Source organism: Electrona antarctica (genome assembly GCF_951216825.1).
Source record: "Electrona antarctica genome assembly, chromosome: 12".
Lineage (NCBI taxonomy): Eukaryota > Metazoa > Chordata > Actinopteri > Myctophiformes > Myctophidae > Electrona > Electrona antarctica.
In genome coordinates, this window is record NC_136793.1 from 23,991,364 (window position 1) to 24,010,806 (window position 19,443).

The 19,443-nt window shown below is 46.3% G+C and overlaps 1 protein-coding gene across 1 annotated transcript in view; it reads left to right on the forward strand.

Moving 5' to 3' along the window:
* The window catches only part of sh2b3 (SH2B adaptor protein 3), a 71,317-nt gene that overhangs the window by 9,783 nt on the left and 42,091 nt on the right, over positions 1-19,443 (forward strand). The window contains exon 2 of the mRNA XM_079515382.1: positions 11,746-13,029. Within this exon, the coding sequence (XP_079371508.1) occupies positions 11,773-13,029 (1,257 nt within the window). The 5' untranslated portion in view covers positions 11,746-11,772. The remainder of the gene's footprint in view (positions 1-11,745; positions 13,030-19,443) is intronic.

Genomic DNA, 19,443 nt, shown 5'->3' on the forward strand with positions numbered 1-19,443 from the left:
CTTATGTATGCTAACCTGTGAATGTGGATGAAACAAATGTTGCCAAGTGATATAAAATTGTTTAAAGGTAGTGCAACTAACTACACTAGATTTATGAAATGGCATGATCGTTTGTTTGACCTCTGTTCGATAGTATTTGTTAATGATTGTGTTGATACTGTAGCTGTTAGGACAACAGTGATGCCTATAGCCTGTGTTAAACTTTCAGTGTCGTGCACCAAAAACAGCAGATCTACAAGCACATAATGCGCCATGTGACCATCACTACTAGCCATGTCATCCATATGACCGAACGGTTGTCTTGATGAAAGACTGAAAGGGGAGAACTCTTCTCTTCTCTTTTCTTTTTTCCTCACAGCTTATCCTCTTTCTGTCTCTGTCTGTCATTATGTATGTCAAGGTACCCTCTTATTTTAGTATTTTTTTCTGGCATGCCAGAGACTGCCCTCGGAGGCTAATGAAAGACTATGGGCCGTGTGGAGATTGTTTGTATTAGTCAGCTATAGAATGACAGCTGTGAGGACGCTTGTTAATGGTGCTACCTTCACAGAATAGAACACATGCAGCTACTGGGACGTAAGACCTTTTTGCTTTACACAGCTATGCTGAAAGCTGTGATCATCATAACATGGTCTAGTGGGAATTTATGAAAGTATATGATGCATAATTATGCAAATGTTCTCCACAGAACACATCACAAGTAATTTCAATTTGATACTCAAGGCAGGTTTGCCTTGCATCTGTTGTTTGTGTACAGTACAGTTGTCTCTCTCTTGACATAAAATCTCCAGAGCACCACACAGCTAATTTCTTAATCCCAATTTATACTCTGTCGTATGACCGCATCAAGAACCAAATAAACCTATTTAACCACTTAAATCCTATATTGACCGGAGTCCCTCAGGGGGCTATACAAAGCTAGCCTCGCGTTGCGATACTAATATCTGGCTGGTCTGGCTAGTGAGTGTGTATATCTCTCTGCTTTTTGACAAATGTTCACGCCAGAATAGGTACGCTAGGGTTCAATTGGTTAAAAGTGAGTTAGTAAGTGACACAGTTGTACGAAATATAAGTCAGCCTTTAGCCACCAAGTCTCAGCCTTTCACTTTCCCTACTGGCCTCTCCATCCCCAGACCACAGGAAATGGCTAGAGAGTGGCCGGGCCGGGTTTCTCTGGGTCTTAAGAATAGCAGCATTGTGTTTTGCAACTTGTGCTGGAGTCTGCATTGTTGTGGAAATGTAGGACTAGAAAATGCTCAGGCCAAAACAAAAAGCCAATGTACCTAATGGTCTATGTGTGGCGTATTATATCACACATGTATTAGACATTACGTGACGTGCAAACAGCTCTTTTATTCTTATTCTTTTTTAGCTTTTTATGTCTCTTGATTTACTTTATTGCTGGTATGGTTGCAATTATACAATTATAGACATTCTGAAATGTTGATTTATTTATTTCATGTTATAACTTTTAATGTGGATACGTTATTCCTTGCTATCAATAGTACACTAATTACTGCTAACATAAAATGTTAGGTTGGCCTCTAATTACTGCTGAGATGAAGTGGCTGCTTTTCTCACCTCTCTTGGGGTGGAAATACACATACACAAATCCACATTTCCTGGACTAAAGTCTGCAAGTACAAGTACTACTATTTCCCCTTTTATATGCTTATTTTAGTATCAGTAGTTCAAAACCTGCCAGTCGCATACACTAAAAATGTACCAAAAGTCTTTCAGTTTTCTCAGAAATATCAAATGTGCCAGTTTGCCGTTATTTCTCAGCATGTTCATTTTACTAATATATTTGAAATGTATCCTGTGGTTGTGTGTACAGTCTGTACACATTGATTTGTAAAATAAAATAAAATGAACACAGTGCAGATGATTTGACTGTGTGTGTATACTACTATACTCTAGTTATGGATAATGTGCAATGCAGGCCATAAGACGTGTTCCCCGGTCGGTCTCCCCCAGAATCAGCTGATGTCTTCCTCGGGGCTATGGAAAGTAAGCCCGGAGCTTCTCTCATATTTCAGCAGCACTTCCTCCTCCTTTACAGTGTGTTCTTCAATTATGTAAGCCATCTGCGTCTCGCTTTCTGCTCTGCTCATTATCAAAGCCTTTTCACGTTTCACTTCAAACAAACATCTCAGCTGATTTCATGTGCTTTTATTTGTGGTGAAAAATCTAAATCGAACCCCCCCCACAACCCCCCCCCCCCCCCCCCCCCCCCAAAAGAAGAAGAAGAAAAACAATTTCTGTGTAGATGTACTCCTGACACAAACAACAACTAAAAAGTAAGGACCTTAATTAACAATGGAGTGGAATTGTAGGTTAACTGAATGGGCATGGGAACTCCTTACCTCATTAGTCTAAGAACATGGTTAGGAATGACTGGATCTGTGTTGTGTGTATGTGTATGTCTGAAAGTACATAGAAAGAATGAGTGGAGTGTCAGAAACAGATTGAGGATGCGTACATTGTTGAGTGACATCACGTTGCTCCTGTGTGAATCTGATGGCATTTGCAAACATGTATCCATGTTAACCTGGAGGAGTTTTCTCATGTATGCATGTACATGCATGCATGCGTGTGTGTGTGTGTGTGTGTGTGTGTGTGTGTGTGTGTGTGTGTGTGTGTGTGTGTGTGTGTGCAAGCGCGCGTGCGTGTGTGTGTGTGCGCGTGTGTGTGTGTGTGTGTGTGTGTTGCGGTGCATTGCGTGCGTTGCGTTGCGTGCGTGCTAGTGTGTGCATGTATGACGTGTGCATTGCCTTGCTGCTTGCCAGAGACCAGGGCAGGGCTTCCTGTTACTGTGATTGCTGGCCAGACAGACAGAGCAGAGTAAAGCTAGCAGAACTCTGTCCAGCATTGCTCGCTTTGTCTCTGTGCCTCCCTGGCTCTGCCACCTGGACTCTCACCCCCGCCCCCTTAGCCTGACACTCTCCCTCAGCCATCTCTCTCTCTCTCCATGTTCTCACTTCCTTCCTCCCTGAGCTCTCTCTCTATCTCTATCTCTGTCTGTCTGTCTGTCTCTCAGTCTCTGTCTTCCTCTTCCTCTCACTCCTCGAGATGGGAGCCAGGGCCTGTAGCTACAATCTCTGTCTCTTACCTTCGCTGCCCGTACTCTACTCACTTAACCCACCGCTTGGCACACCCTGCTTTGTAAAGTGTGATCTGGTGTTGACAAACTGGGATATGTTGTATTATTAAGGCTTAAAAGTCATGTTTAGCCCATTGACTATGACCCACTTGATATTAGTGCTGAGCATTTTTCAAATCCAAATCATACCTTGATTCTAGACGAAGCCTTTGGATTCTGTTCATTTCCGTCCAGTACAGCATTAACGTCAAATTGAGACTTGAGACCCAATACTTTATTTCTCAAAGCCATGTTATTGCTGCACTTTAATGCATTGTAAGGCCCTGAGTCTGACACTCATCAACCAGTCTGCTTATAGCGGACGTGCACGTAGTGTATGTTCTGCGCCTGCATGAGTGGAAATACATCTCCATACCAGGTGGCAGTAGTCGTAACCAGCCGAATCGTAGTTGTAAACAAAAAAGAAAACCCTAAGAGCGAGCATGCTTGGCAATTGGGAAGACAACTAAATTAGCGCTGTGGTTTTGTTATATGTTTGGAATACGAATTGACCGGTTTTCGGCCAATGCCGACTTAGTATGTCAGCACTCTTAAAGCACTAATTGATTGGAAAGTCTAACCGAAATAGTCCCTGGAGAAGATGATTTATGAGCAAAATTGTAATGTCCATGACTTATAAAAAATTTACAATTATGTTTAGCCAACTCAATAATTACATTGTAATAACTTGGGACAGAATGTACACAAATACTATACCTAAAAATAGCCAGAGCTGTGAATAGACAATGGTATCGACACTGGCATGGTCCTTTAAGTATATCCATCCAAGCCCAGTGATTCACTCTGGGATTCAGAGAATGAAAAATTCAAAGGTTGTAATAGAATGTGTTTTTCATCCTGGGCCGTCTGCCCTGCATATGTTGACTGTCTGTGTGTGAAAGACGGCGGTTTTGTCATTTCAAAAAGAGCCGCGTAGGCTAATTGAGTCGTAAGTAATAGGATTGGATCATCAGCTTGATGCTGGTAATAACACCAGGGCTATATAAAGGGCAAAGGAGGATGTGGGCTATTCGAAGAAGATAATAATTTAACTTAATCAGCCGCTGGGCTGAGGTTTTAAAGCCCATGCTGCTCAGCAGTGTAAACTGCTCAGTCACATTTTAATATAATGAGGAAGACAATTAAAAACACATCCTCTTTTTGAAATAGCAAATAGCCTAATGGCTGGACGGAGGCATTACATTCGCAGGCACATTTTGTCACGTGCTCAGTGCGCACACAACATTCTCTCTCTTTCCCCATCTCCCCATCTTTCTGTCTGTTCCTTCTATTCAGCTTCTGTGAGAAGGGAAGAAATACATCACCATTTAAGAGAGATATTGTGCATTTATGTTGTCTAAAACATAAGATGCCGGAGAATATCTGTGTGTGTATGTGTATGTGTATGTGTATGTGTATGTGTACGTGTACGTGTACGTGTGCGCGCGCGCGCGTGTGTGTGTGTGTGTGTGTGTGTGTGTGTGTGTGTGTGTGTGTGTGTGTGTATGGTGCAGTATATGGCCCTGAATAACAGTTGTTCCCAACAGGGGATAACAGGGAGCATTGAGTGGTGTGTGAGAGCTGATACCAACCTCTGAGATATAAATAGGACCACCCTGCAACAGGGCTTCCACCACCAGCACTGATAATACTCTTTTTCTGTTCACTGTTCTCTCTCTGTGTGTGTGTGTGTGTGTGTGTGTGTGTGTGTGTGTGTGTGTGTGTGTGTGTGTGTGCGTGTGCGTGTGCGTGTGCGTGTGTGTGCGTGTTTTTCAGGCTATAGCCCAGAGTTTGCATCAATATGAGTGCACTGATGTTCGATTCTTCAGCTGCACTGTGTGTAGTTGTGTCCCATATAGGCTGTGCTTCCGGCCGGTAGCTCTGTGTTCTGGCTCGGCTCCTAGCAGGCCTTCACAGAGCTTTGCTTGTGTGTTTCAGGGGCTTTTAGAGAGCAGCCCATCCCTATTCTGGGCAAAACCTTTGCCAAATCCACACTCTCTCAATGCAACGCATTGGGTGCTTGTAGATCTGCAAATGTTTTGCCAAATATGTTTGTAAGATTAGCCTTGGTTAGGCAACCGCCGAGGAACAATAAAAGTTACTGAGACCGGATGTTATGACTTGACGGACAGATTTGAATCCCCTATAGTATATGGTTAAATACCCACGTCTACAGAGCCAGCAAGACCCAGATTACTTAAGTCAAGGTTGAATTTTGCTGATAGTCAGTTCTGTCAAAAGAACCAAAGACAATGTACACCACAAAATACAGCACTTCCTCTTAACCACTTATAAGCCCTATTTTTATACTTTGGTTGTTAAAAAACAAAGATATATCGTGATGTGATGAATTTTGAGTTTGTAGATTTGCTTTTGGAGAACATTGGAGAAAATTGTGAAAATAATTGAAACATTTTGGGATCAGTGACCATCTCTTGTTTGTCTGTGCTCACTGCTTCCTCATTGTTTTGAATTCAAAGCTGTCAGTGCTATTCCGGGATGACCCGATGCCAAGTGCTTATGGTGCATACGGTACCACATGGGCCAAATGCGTATCCGGTTTGATTCCTGGCTGGCCGGGCTATTTGCTGAATGTCATTCCTCTACTCTGTCTGCATTTCCTGTTTCTTGATCTCTCTACTATCACTGTCAAATAAATGAATAAAATAAAAAATAAAACCTTCCCAGTTAAGAAGAAATCTGGTCCCAGGTACAATTAACTATACCTACTGTGGTGACTGGTGATAGAAGATAAGATCATATCGGGTCCCGTTGAGAAACAGAAATAACAGAAATTAACACATGAATTGAACTTTATTTCATTGAACCATTTGAGCCTACAATTTCTTTCAAAAACAGCTGATCTACAAGTTCACTGCGCAACGCATTGTGAGCTTGTACTGTACATCTGCTATTTTAGAATCTTTTTTTTGCTGCTGAAAAACACATTGCACAGTCAAAGATAGAGAACAGTGACTCACGTGGAAGAATGGAGGCCTTGAGGACAGTGAGGCAGGGGAATGGAGGCCTTGAGGACAGTGAGGCAGGGGAATGGGGGTTGTGGATGAATAAGGTGAGGAAGAGAGAGAAGAGAAGCGGGCCCTTCATCACTCAGTCTACGGTCTTCTTCACACATTACTTGACACAGTGTGTGAATTCAAGTACAGCTCTACATTTCCTCTTCTACACATTGTCCAAGAAGGCACAGACGCTCTCAACATAAAAGAGAGGAATGCCACAGCTGCAGGGAACAAAATTAACACCCGCCAACGGCATGTAGATTTCCTCTTGTGCTTGTAAATTACAGAGACTAACCAGCCCCTCTGCCGTGTATATTTTTTTTAACGCATAAAGGAATAACCTTTGTTGTCGGTTCATGATTCTATACCTAAAGTGATGCTCTTAAAACCAAAAACATCTGCCTGGTGGAGTGGCTGGTGGTTTCGAAAATATAGCAGCCAAGTTAAGTTTGTTTCCTGCATGGCATCAGAAGCTGGCATGGGCAAGGAAAGCGTGCAAGGCTTTCACAGATTTGTCTTCCTTTGCAACTTAAATAGATGTGACTGCTTATTTATTTTCATGGATAAGTTTTATAAAAACAAGTGTTAGGTTTGCCAAGCTAGAAGACAGAGGAGATGACAAGACGAGGAGAAAGAAGACAACAAAAAAAAACATGGGAACAGACACAGCCGGGCCCCTAGAGGAATACCAAGAGGAAGTGTGTGTGAATGCGTGCCTGTGTGTGTGTGTGTGTGTGTGTGTGTGTGTGTGTGTGTGTGTGTGTGTGTGTGTGTGTGTTCTAGCATGCGTTTGTGCGTGTGTGCGTGCAATGTGCATTTGCGCGCGCGTGCGTGTGTGCGTGTGTGTATGTGTGTGTGTGTGTGTGTGTGTGTGTGTGTGTGTGTGTGTGTGTGTGTGTGTGTGTGTAGACAGTCAGTCAGTGCTGAGTCATGGCTGTTCTGGCCAGGCTGATAGAAACAGGCTTCTGGGGGCCATCTGCAGGGGCAGGGGGACACGCTGTGAGCATGATCTTGAAACATACTGTACAGGAAGGGTCTCTTTAGTTGTTGTGGCACCACCACATATCCAGGAACTAGTCTAGTACCAGTGACGCAATCATTTTGCCATGCCAAGTTCTCGCTCCCCGCATTGATGTGCACGACATGAGCTCTCTCCCTATACCGCCCCCTGCTTATGTCTTGTGATAAAAAATAATAATAAAAAAAGAAGAGCAGGGTGGGGCAAAAAGTCAGCTTGTCACGTGACACAGGAGAAGGAATGGCTAAACATCTTGTTGTTGTCTCCCCTCAGAATGCAGTCACATTTAGGTTAAACACAGAGATGACAGCAGACAGATAACATGTTGCTCCACGTTTGGCCCAACCACTTCTACTTTCTGTCTCTTTCTCTCTCTCTGTCTCTCCCCCTCTCTCCCTGTTCTCTCCCGGTCTCCCCGCTCTCTCTCTCTCTCTCTCTCCCAGTCTCTTTTTCTCTCTTCTGGTTTTCTGTGATCTGTTGGGCCACAGTCAGTGAGTCCCACCTCACCCCACCCCATTCACACACACAGACAGACGCACGTTCACACACTTACATACTTCCGCTAGAATAGACCCCTTTCTGCTGCATTGAAGGAAGAATGGTATGTAGGCCCGCATGCTTGTGTTTCAGTAACATTACTATGATCCCTAGCTAGCACTCATGTACTTATGTGATGTGTTGAACTGTATTGCGTTAACTCGTGTAATGTATGTCAGTATAACAACAATTTGTTTAACAACGATTAAGTCTTTAAACATGTCTTTTCTCGCGGTTCTCTGCTTGGGTTGAAATAAAACTAGTAGATTCAACATATCATTGCTGTTGGGCATCTCCATATTTATTTCATTTCATTCATGTTCCCGTTCCACCCATCTGTCTGTGTCCCTTTTATACCCATATATGGCGATTTCTGTATCTGTCTATCTGTGTCCCTTATGGAAGTCTGTTTCAGGCATGCCCAAGTATGAAGTGTTGACAACCGGCTATCCGACGGTGGGGTGAATGGTTTTCGAGTTTCGTGGATTACAGACGTACAGTTCTGTGCCAGGCATGCCTAAATATGGAGTGTTGTGATGTCAGGCATGCCCAAATATGGAGTGTTGTGATGCCAGAACAGGCCAGCTCCATATATGGACACTGGGCGACTCGCCACCGGGCACTGCACTCAATGTGGGGGTGTGGAACGCGTGTGTTGAATTTGAAGTCGGTGGGGCAAACGGTTCTGGGGTTACGTGCATTACAGACATACACACATACAGACACACAGAGACGTGGTGCATTTATAGATAGATAAATGCCCTAACTTCATCATACAAGAATGTTACAAAAAAGTAGTGACGCGAGCATGACATGCTGTAAGCTTGTATATCTGCTATTTCCTGAAAAGTAACGGTTTTGGACATAAGAGCTTTCACCCGACAGCGACGATATGCAATAAACGCTTTTTTCACATCTACACTTTTTACTCATATACAGTATGCTGTAAGCTAAAACAAATAGATCTGTATGTCAAAGAAAATCAATGGCACTTTTGTCGGGTGAAAATGTGTATAAGCCTCCTAATCTAACACAGTACCACCCTGTAAAGCGGTATAAGCCCATAACCTCAGGTATTGCATCATCTAATACTATATCCTTCTTTCCACTAATCTACAACAAGTGAGAGTTGAGTCCACTTGAAGCGATCTCTGTGTGTGTGTGTGTGTGTGTGTGTGTGTGTGTGTGTGTGTGTGTGTGTGTGTGTGTGTGTGTGTGTGTGTGTGTGTGTGTGTGTGTGTGCGTGCGTGCGTGCGTGCGTGCGTGCGTGCGTGCGTGCGTGCGTGCGTGCGTGCGTGCGTGCGTGCGTGCGTGCGTGCGTGCGTGCGTGCGTGCGTGCGTGCGTGCGTGCGTGCGTGCGTGCGTGCGTGCGTGCGTGCGTGCGTGCGTGCGTGCGTGCGTGCGTGCGTGCGTGCGTGCGGGCACAAGAGGGAACGGCAAGTGATTTGAAAAGATGAAGGACGGGGCTATGGACATGGTTGCTGGTTGAATGACCACGGTAATGTGTCTGTAACAACACGTCACAGGACGGGGGCTGGGCTTCAGCCACTGGTGTCAGAAAGACACTGGAAATGAATTCAACTGCTATGATGTACAGTGTCAGACAGACACACACGTACCTGCCATTTTCTGGTCCACCTCATGACGAACTAAGAGAGACCATACAAAGGTCACCCCTGTCTCTCTCAGCCACCCTGCCAGCTAGTGTGCGACCCTTCCCTTCCTAGCCACAGCATCCTTTCCTCGCTTCTGCATAACTCTCCGAGTTCAGTTCTTAGTAACGTTGAGGGCAGATGGTATGTCATGCATGGTTGCGGAGTCAACCAAAGTGCGTCCTGTTTCGTGCACATCCTGATGTGACTTTTTGAGTTAATGTGATGCTGGCCTGGGACCAACTCGATGATGAAATTGAGCATTTCTGCTGAAGTAATCCGTCAGCAGAATGGAAATTTTGATCCGCGCACGTCCCAATTTCACGTGTGCATTGATGTTCTTGCACCGTTTTGTCAGAGTGAGACCCTTGATTGATGACGGTCTGATACCGAGAAATGGAGGCAAAGAGAGATAGAGTGAAAGTCAAGGGGTGTAGAGGTAATAATCCATGTGATTGGACTCGTAATGAATGCGTCACCCTGAGAAGGGACAAGTCGCGTTCAGCCGGGTCACATGCACACAGGGAAAACAGGGCAGGCAGCCAGAGAGTGTGGCCCATTGAGAAATCAGCTTACTTCCTCAAGCAGTCTTTAATTGTGTGTGTGTGTGTGTGTGTGTGTGTGTGTGTGTGTGTGTGTGTGTGTGTGTGTGTGTGTGTGTGTGTGTGTGTGTGTGTGTGCGTGCGTGCGTGCGTGCGTGCGTGCGTGCGTGCGTGCGTGCGTGCGTGCGTGCGTGCGTGCGTGCGTGCGTGCGTGCGTGCGTGCGTGCGTGCGTGCGTGCGTGCGTGCGTGCGTGCGTGCGTGCGTGCGTGCGTGCGTGCGTGCGTGCGTGCGTGCGTGCGTGCGTGCGTGCGTGCGTGCGTGCGTTTTCATTCATCTTCTGTTTCAACACAATTCCAATTGTGTTGATGTTTTATTGCCACCCCTCCTTTCTTCTATGCATCAAATCATGTTTTTCGTTTCCTCTTCATCAATAACACATGTTAAGATAAGATAAGCCTTCGTGAAATCCAGGTTTCATAACAGAAACAGCAGAAAGAGTTAAACACAAAGAACTTCAGCACTGGTAAAAGTAGAAACCAGAGCCAAACCAAGACACGTAGGAATTAGAAAAAGTGCCCCTCGGGGCACAGGTCTCCACCAGGAGAGGAGCGTTTGTGAGGTTTGGACAAAATGTGTAGGAGTAATATAAACATGTGTTTTTGTTTTTTTTGGTTTGTTTTGCAATAATGTGTTTCCTGGTGGTTCTATAACAGGGCAATGTAATCAATGTAATGTAATCAATCACATAACAGTATATTCATAATGCTGAGTAATGTTATAAAGATGAATGCATGTCGTGTTTTCAATAAATGGCTGGCATACATTATACATGGCAAATCCGTCTTGATTACATGACTATAAAGATCATGTGTGCGGACTATTTGGATAAAATCTAAAGGACTAATATAAAAAAATGTGTTGCACATAAATCGGCCTCCTAGTGGCGCTCTAAAAGGAAGAATTGAAAAATGCAGGCCAGATGTTTTTTCCTTGGCCTATAGGGAGTGTGCGCAGATCAGTGCAGTTATAGGTAAAGGCGCGACTTGGCCAGTTATAGCGCCACCATGAGGCTGATTTGAAAAATGTCAAGTGGCATTTCTTCCTCAGCCTAGTGAGAATATGCGTTCACAGTTTCACCACAATCGGACACTGCGTTCATGATTTGCGGCAATTTGCACAAAACTGAGCATTCCTGCAAACTTTGGAAGCCAATCCAAAATCAGCCTCCTGCTCCTGGTGGTGCTATAACAGCCATGTGAAAGAATTGGGGCAGAGGTTCAGCTCTGGCATCCACAATACCCCAAATTATGACGAGAATTTGTTCCCAGTTTCCAATGTTGTCTTTGTTCCACTTCACTGAATTGAAGTTTAACCCAAAATGAATAGAATCTGTTGAGTGCAGACATGTCGTTCTGCTGTTACAGTGATTCTTCACTGGTTGATGGCCAGAGATACTTTGCAACTGCCTTTAATAAGATTTGGTAGGATTAAGATTGAGCACTGATTAAAAAATAAATCTGGTCTTCCTTTTCTGAATGCTATGAACAGTTTTAAAGTTTGGTTTAGAAGTAGTTTTAGAAGAGTGTTGGGGTCTGTTTTCACAGGATTTCACCATGAGTGAATTCTCGGTCCTCACTAAACAGTTCTCGGCACAGTAGTACCTGTACATGAAACATATTGATTTTATTCTAATCTCTCTCTTTATGTATCCCTTTCTGCTCTTTGTCCATCTTCTACACCCCCACCCACCCTGTACCTCTACCTCTTCTACACCCCCACCCACCCTGTACCTCTATGTCTGTCACTTCTTTCTGATACCTCTACACTCAGCAGTGATTCTCAGCCGGTCTGGTTACTGCAATGAATGGTAACACTATCCATCCAGCCACCACCGCCAACACAGCAGGAGGAGGAGGGGGGCCCGGCGTGGCAGCACCCCCGAGAGGCTGGAAGGAGTTCTGCGAGCTGCATGCCATCGCCACAGCCCGGGAGCTGGCCGCACACTACCGCAGCTTCGCCAGGGAGTGGCAGCATGACATATTGCCGCCGGAAACCTTCTCCAAGCAGTTCAGCGACCTGTTCCAGCAGCATTTCTGCTGCGAAGTCGACGAACGAGATGGGGCCCCGCTCAGTCGTGGCTCCACCCCCACAACCGGCAGCGCCTCCTCTATCTGCGCTCCAGTGGCGCTGTCCCCCGTTCCTCCGCCTCCCCCCCCTGCCCCTCCACAGGCCGTGATAGGCCGCCTGCGGATCACGTCCTTCTCCGGGGCACTAGACTACCGGGAGGCGGGCCGACCAAGTGGCAGCTCCACGCTATTCGCCGTCCTCTCGCCAAAGGCAGAGCCGGTGCCCGTGTGCCGGGAGCAGGAGCAGCCCCTGCGGTGCTCGGCGGGAACCCCCTCATCGGGACACCCGGCAGCTCTCAGGGGGTCTGTCCGAGGCATTAGTGGAGGCGGGACATTGGTGGTTCGCAGCCACAGCAGCGAGGAGGTCTCGGGGACTGAGCGTCGGCAGGCGACCGAACGGTACCCCCCCAACCTGGCAAGCCCCTTCAACCATGCACACGCAGACGTGACACACTTCTCTGTCAGCCAGATCCGGCAGAGCGTCAGGCGGCTCTTCAAGAAACGGCCGCTTCCCGACCCCCCCTCCCCGCAGGACCTGTCTCCTAATAACCCAAACCCCGCTGGCATCAACAACAGCAATAACCCACCTGCGAGTGACAGTGGCAGTGACAGAGTGACTGGCATCTCCCCCACGACAGCTGAGGAAGTGCTGTCACCTTCCTCTTCTGCCCCCACCTTCTCTTGCGCAGGCCCCGACGCCGTTCCCCCTGCCTCAGCCCCTACGCCCACAGCTGCCGTGGGCTCTCACTTCTTGGATCGTTTCCGTCGGTTACGCAGCGGCAGCGTGCGGCAGAGGAGGTCGGAGGCCAGTGGCTGCTGTAAAGAGGGCCAGCTGAGGTACCTGCTGGTGGACGACACTATCTCAGACACTCAGCCTCGCTGGCAACGCTGCCGCCTGCTGGTCAGGAGGACCAGGGACACTCAAGGGACAATTGGAGGAGGAGGGGGAGGAGGGGAGAGGTACCAGTTGGAGCTTTATGATCCTCCCAAGGTAAGAACACACGTGTGGTGCTTGCATACGGTAAGCACACTTAACATTGTTAGAAGTACATGCACGTTGTGCACACTCATGCTTTAAAGCTGTTTGTGTCTTTTGTGAAAGAGCCTCATCACCTACAGTATGTATGTATATAGAGACACACCGCATCGTGACAGTAGAGCTACAGACCCTGATGGCAACAATCCAGGAGTCCTGAGTTGGTGTCAGCTAATCCACACGCATCGCATCATTCAATTTGTGTCCCCTTCTTTTACATGTTGCATGTCCCGGTGTTGGAATCCTTTGGAGTGAAATGTGGCCACACAGTCTAGACTATTTAGCTTAAGGCATGTTTGAGCCGTATTTAAGCTAACAAGATAACGGTAGGCTACATGCTGCTATTAGAGCAGTTGTTGTTTACTCCAGTGTGGTGATGCTCTGTTGCCTGGAATGTCCACTTTGGAGGACCAGGGGGGAAATAGACACCGGGTTCAATACTGGGACAGAGTTTTAGTACCCAGGCACCCTATTTGGATGCTGGAGGGACGACTGCTCTGTAGTTGACTAGTCTCAGCGTTACTAGGCCAACCAGCCAATGCTGTAACTATAACTCAGTTATGGACAAACCCTTCCGATGAGCCCAGCCAAAAAGGCTTGACAGTGTGCTGGCCATGTACTGTATGATGTACTGTACGTAGTACAGTAGAGTAGAGGATGACAAATGGAAGAGTTTACTAGCGTACTCACTCAGCTCAGTGTCAGCTTTGTAATAAATAATGTAAGTAAGTCATAAATATTACCGCCATGTAAATTATACATGCATGGCATAACTTGCCACACTCACACACACACACACACACACACACACACACACACACACACACACACACACACACACACCTCCTCCTCCTTGGTAGTCCATCGTTGTCGAAGATGACACACGCACGCACGCATGCACGCACGCACGCACGCACGCACGCACGCACGCACGCACGCACGCACGCACGCACGCAGTCTTAAATGTCATCATAGCCCTGGGTTTGCAACTTTATTACTGTGTAAAATAATACATGTATTGCAAAATTTGATCTAATATGATTTATTTTGCAGCTGCATAAATGTTTTTTGAAAGCATGGCTATCATGCTTTAAGAGAAATCACACCCGTGTGAACCGAGTGGTGCAAATCCCCCCCCTCTCTGTCTCTCTCTCTCTCTCTCTCATTAGCAGGCAACATGCAGCACTATCTCTCTCTCTCCATTTCTGGCACAACAGCACCACTTTTGGTACTCATTGGTACTGGTCACATAGTCACACACAAACACGGACATGGACATTGCTGTTCGTTGGAGTGGTTGCACCACTCAAAAAAAAAGTATTTCCTATAGAGCTTTGCTCCACAGTATAGCGTTTAATGACTATCACTCTACAATTTAGTCATTTAGCAGACGCTTTTAATCAAGAGAGACTTACAGTAAGCAACAACACATGGTAATACATCAAATACATAAACTACGGCAGAAGATTGGGAGTGAGTCTGCAGTTCTGATTGCAATGGGAAGTTCATTCCATAGTTTTGGAGCCAGAAGGGAGAAGAGTCTGGGACGTGTGGAGCGTTGTCCCGGCTGTAAGGGAGAAGAGTCTGGGACGTGTGGAGCGTTGTCCCGGCTGTTTTAGAGAAGGGAGAAGAGTCTGGGACGTGTGGAGCGCTGTCCCGGCTGTAAGGGAGAAGAGTCTGGGACGTGTGGAGCGTTGTCCCGGCTGTAAGGGAGAAGAGTCTGGGACGTGTGGAGCGTTGTCCCGGCTGTAAGGGAGAAGAGTCTGGGACGTGTGGAGCGTTGTCCCGGCTGTTTTAGAGAAGGGAGAAGAGTCTGGGACGTGTGGAGCGCTGTCCCGGCTGTAAGGAAGAAGAGTCTGGGACGTGTGGAGCGTTGTCCCGGCTGTTTTAGAGAAGGGAGAAGAGTCTGGGACGTGTGGAGCGTTGTCCCGGCTGTTTTAGAGAAGGGAGAAGAGTCTGGGACGTGTGGAGCGCTGTCCCGGCTGTAAGGAAGAAGAGTCTGGGACGTGTGGAGCGTTGTCCCGGCTGTTTTAGAGAAGGGAGAAGAGTCTGGGACGTGTGGAGCGTTGTCCCGGCTGTAAGGGAGAAGAGTCTGGGACGTGTGGAGCGTTGTCCCGGCTGTTTTAGAGAAGGGAGAAGAGTCTGGGACGTGTGGAGCGCTATCCCGGCTGTAAGGAAGAAGAGTCTGAGACGTGTGGAGCGCTGTCCCGGCTGTAAGGGAGAAGAGTCTGGGACGTGTGGAGCGTTGTCCCGGCTGTTTTAGAGAAGGGAGAAGAGTCTGGGACGTGTGGAGCGCTGTCCCGACTGTTTTAGAGAAGGGAGAAGAGTCTGGGACGTGTGGAGCGCTGTCCCGGCTGTTTTAGAGAAGGGAGAAGAGTCTGGGACGTGTGGAGCGCTGTCCCGACTGTTTTAGAGATGGGAGAAGAGTCTGGGACGTGTGGAGCGCTGTCCCGGCAGGTATCGAGTCGGTCAGACCCACGGTTCTCCAGAACCACCACAAAAGGCTCTGGTCAGGCTCTGCCAGTGGGGGCCTAATGAGGCCAACTCCTTTCACCTGGGCCAGGCTCTGCCAGTGGGCCTAATGAGGCCAACTCCTTTCACCTGTGCAATTTCCAGCCTCTGCCTCAGCCAATTGAGGCTCAACCAATCAGGCTCTGCCAGTGGGCCCAATTGATTGCCAAGTACACTTTTCAGTTTGCAGTCTTCACACACACAGGCACATACACAGATCTCCATGTGGGACACCGGCTGACCGGTTAAAACGGGTGCTATGAAAACGTATATCATTAGGTTCCCAAGTTGCATCATTCCCAAGTAGGCCGGTGGCCGACTGCGACGGGCACGTACAGGTCTAGTTAATTTATAATAATATATATTGATCACATGTGGACACTACACAGAATAGCCTAATGTAATAATTCTTACCTTGATGAGGAAACAGCTAGATCAGCTGGATCGGATGAAATCTAGCTTTTCCGACATCCACAAAACGGATGAATCCCTCAAGAAAAGAAAAAAAAGAAAAAAAAAGAAAAACTGGTCCAGGATGGATTAAATCTGTCCTGTGTCCATGTCCAATGCATTATTCCATTTGCTTTCCAGATCCGATGTAGTGGGACAGTGCAGGGCAGGGAATCAATCACCCCAGTAATCAATAAATCAAATTATCAGATTTAAATTTTACCTCTGCAAAGGTGCAGTGCCCAATTCATCAGTAGAAAGGGCTTTTATTATCATTGCCGAGTTTTAATATAGCATTTGGTCGTGTGGTTGAACTGTACAAATTAACTTCTTTCTCATTATCGTGAAAGAACTTTATTTAACTTATTAACGTTCTGACGTTCAGCAAGGAGTGAAGCAATCGCATGCCAAAATAAGTTTCTATGTGGTGCTTCCAGGCATGGTTCCGTCCGCTTTGTTTATAATTATATATATATAACTCGCCAGTGACGACGACTACGTGGGGGCTGCGGGGCTCGAGCCCCCTTGATGATTTTAGGGGATTTCTAGTTTTTCTACATTCCTAACACCTCCCCCCGCCCCTGGGCATGCTCGGCCAGTCTGGGGGCGGGGGCGTGCCCCCACAACGATTATAATTACATTTCGTCCCTGTAACTCGCGCTGTTTGCTTGATGTCCGTGCGAGAGACTCGCCTGTCAAAATAAACTGCTCTACAAGCTCATGCATCGCGGTGCATCGCGGTGCATCGCGGAGCACCGCGTTCACTGTTGTAAGCTTGGGGATCTGTGCATTTTGCAGGCTGTGATGACATTTTTCATCCGAGGACAGATACTTCCTGTTGCCTTATATGGCGTGGAATGGGCGTGGATGTTCCATTAAACTAGGGGACACCAGTCGAATCGCTTGGGAAAGAGGCGAAATGAGATACACAGGCGATCTGCACAAATTAAGTCGTTACGCCACCTTTGGTGAATGACTCGTGAGCTTGATCGGACGGATTAATACGCTATCATCATTACACATTTCATTTACACCTGGTCGTATATTTCCGTTGTGAATCTGGCCCATTGAGTGTAAACCTACATGATCGAGTGATGATCGAGTGACTCGACTGTAATGTGCTTTGAATGAGAACTCTGGCGTCCCTATTTTGGGCATGTCATTATATGCAAAGATTTTCCAATATGTTCCAAAATAATGAAAATAAAGCTCTCAGCGTGACACGTTGTATGACACACATACATACATTTTTTGTTTTGCATCGCCATTGTACGACAATTTGATAAAGTATAAAATAGGGCTTGGCTGTTACAGCCAATGTTGGCAATGGTTGTTATTGAGATTGACAAAATCCAAAAGCATTTTCAGGTTTGTTAGTTCAATTTGCCACGCACGCACGCACGCACGCACGCGCGCACGCGCGCACGCACGCACGCACGCACGCACGCACGCACGCACGCACGCACGCACGCACGCACGCACAGTAATTTCCTGTTTAATTCTCATGGGTTTCCCCTCTTCTTTAAACCACTCTCATCTCTCCCTACTGTTGTCTTGTTTTCTCAATTCAACTATACTGCATCTAAGCAGTGCCTTCTTCTACACAGTAGACCACATGAATGAGCACAAGCAAAGTAGCTTGGCCTCAGAAAACTGCTCTCATTTCATCGTCACATCCCTCCCTTGAGTGATTGATTTGTTGTTGAGCTGGAGTTATGGTGTGTGCTGCGATAAACAGCAGACCTTGTGTTTGACTGTGCTAGGGTAGCGAAACAGTGTTCTTACGCATGTGAACTCATCAAAAACCCATTATAACATCATCTTTGGACTTGCTCACCGCACAACAATTATTTAGCCTATCCATCCTATCTTTGTTGTCATACTTCCATAACTGGTTTTGTTTTGACAACTGACAAGTTAGCCATGAAGGGACAACGTGAAGTGAAGTGAAATGAAGACGTCAAAGAGAAAATGTGTTTTGAGGAAAAAACGTTTGTTGACCCAAGCAAGAGGATTAGTGGTTTTAATCACTCAAATGTGGACATCAGTCCAAAGAATTTGTGTCCACCAAGCAGCATATGTTTTTAATTGTTTTCAATGGGAGTATTTACTATTTATGCTGGAAAATGGCAGCAACATGACGAGGTGCTGAGCATCTATTCTGTGTTGTGTGTTTTTATCTGGTCGCCCAGAGTTGAAATATTTTCAAGGCTGCAGAGTTTTAATATTTTCAACTCTATAGACAACTCTTGGGGAAAGCACTTTGGTGGACACAAAGCCTTAGCCAGAAAGGCAACTTACTTTTATTTAATTACTTCTAGGCGTCTGCATGAAATCATGTATTCTTTCTCCAGCCTGAGGTGACTTGAGTTCGATATGCCTCCTACACAGTTTCCTGTTTGTTTGGAACCGTCTCAGACTAGGTTGACTGTTCTGTCTGCCCAACAATCTGGTATCATTAACACACCAACACTCAGTAGCACATCATTAGAATTACAAAAGATTACTTTCAGCATTACGGGTTTTGTTTTTTGTTATACGTACAGTATGTACAGACACTATGTGCTAGCACACACTTTACTTTGTTTTCCTCCTTGGGATAAGTAGGAACAATGAAGGTCAACATGGCCTCGCTATATTCAGCACAACACAACAACAGCAAGATGTTTGTACGCAGTCATGGGTGATGGCTATCATGTGGAAAGCTAAGCGACTATAAGAGACAAAAAACAAGCATTTCTCTCTTAGTTGCTTTGCTTTCCACACGATAGCCATCACCCATGACTGTGTACAATGTCCTGACGAGACCAGCTGCAAGGTTATGTGTTGTGTTGTGTTCACACACCCAGTCCCTCGGAGCCCCACAGCCAGTAATCACTGCATCCCTCTTTAACCGCTTAAACCCTGTACTTAGTTGACCAGGTTCCCAACGGCTGTACACTGAATGTCTTCGGTGAAAATAGCCAATCTACAAGTGAGCTTGTAGAATGTCTTTTTTCACAGAATGTACGTCCCAGAAGAGGGATACTATAGGGTTCAAGACAAGTGGTTAAACGCAATTGAAAGCAGCAGTCTATGGCCATGTGTGTGTGTTCTTCTGGCACAGCCATAGTTTGACGAGTGTGTGTCTGTGTCTCCATGTTGTGCACAATGCATCTGACGGCCCGTTTTCACCAAACACGTCTCAGCGCCGCTCCAGTTACGCCCCCATGTTAACGGATGGCGGTGTTCCCACCAGCTGCACTGCACTGGACTTGGACAGCTCTTGAGCGTGAATCTTTCCCTGGCTAATAAGACAAGTATGCCTTAAAACATTATTACACTTGCCCTCTACAACTAAAATAAAAAATAAAAACACCTTAAATATTTTATTTCTGTCATAAATAGAGAATCTTTCACTCAATAGGA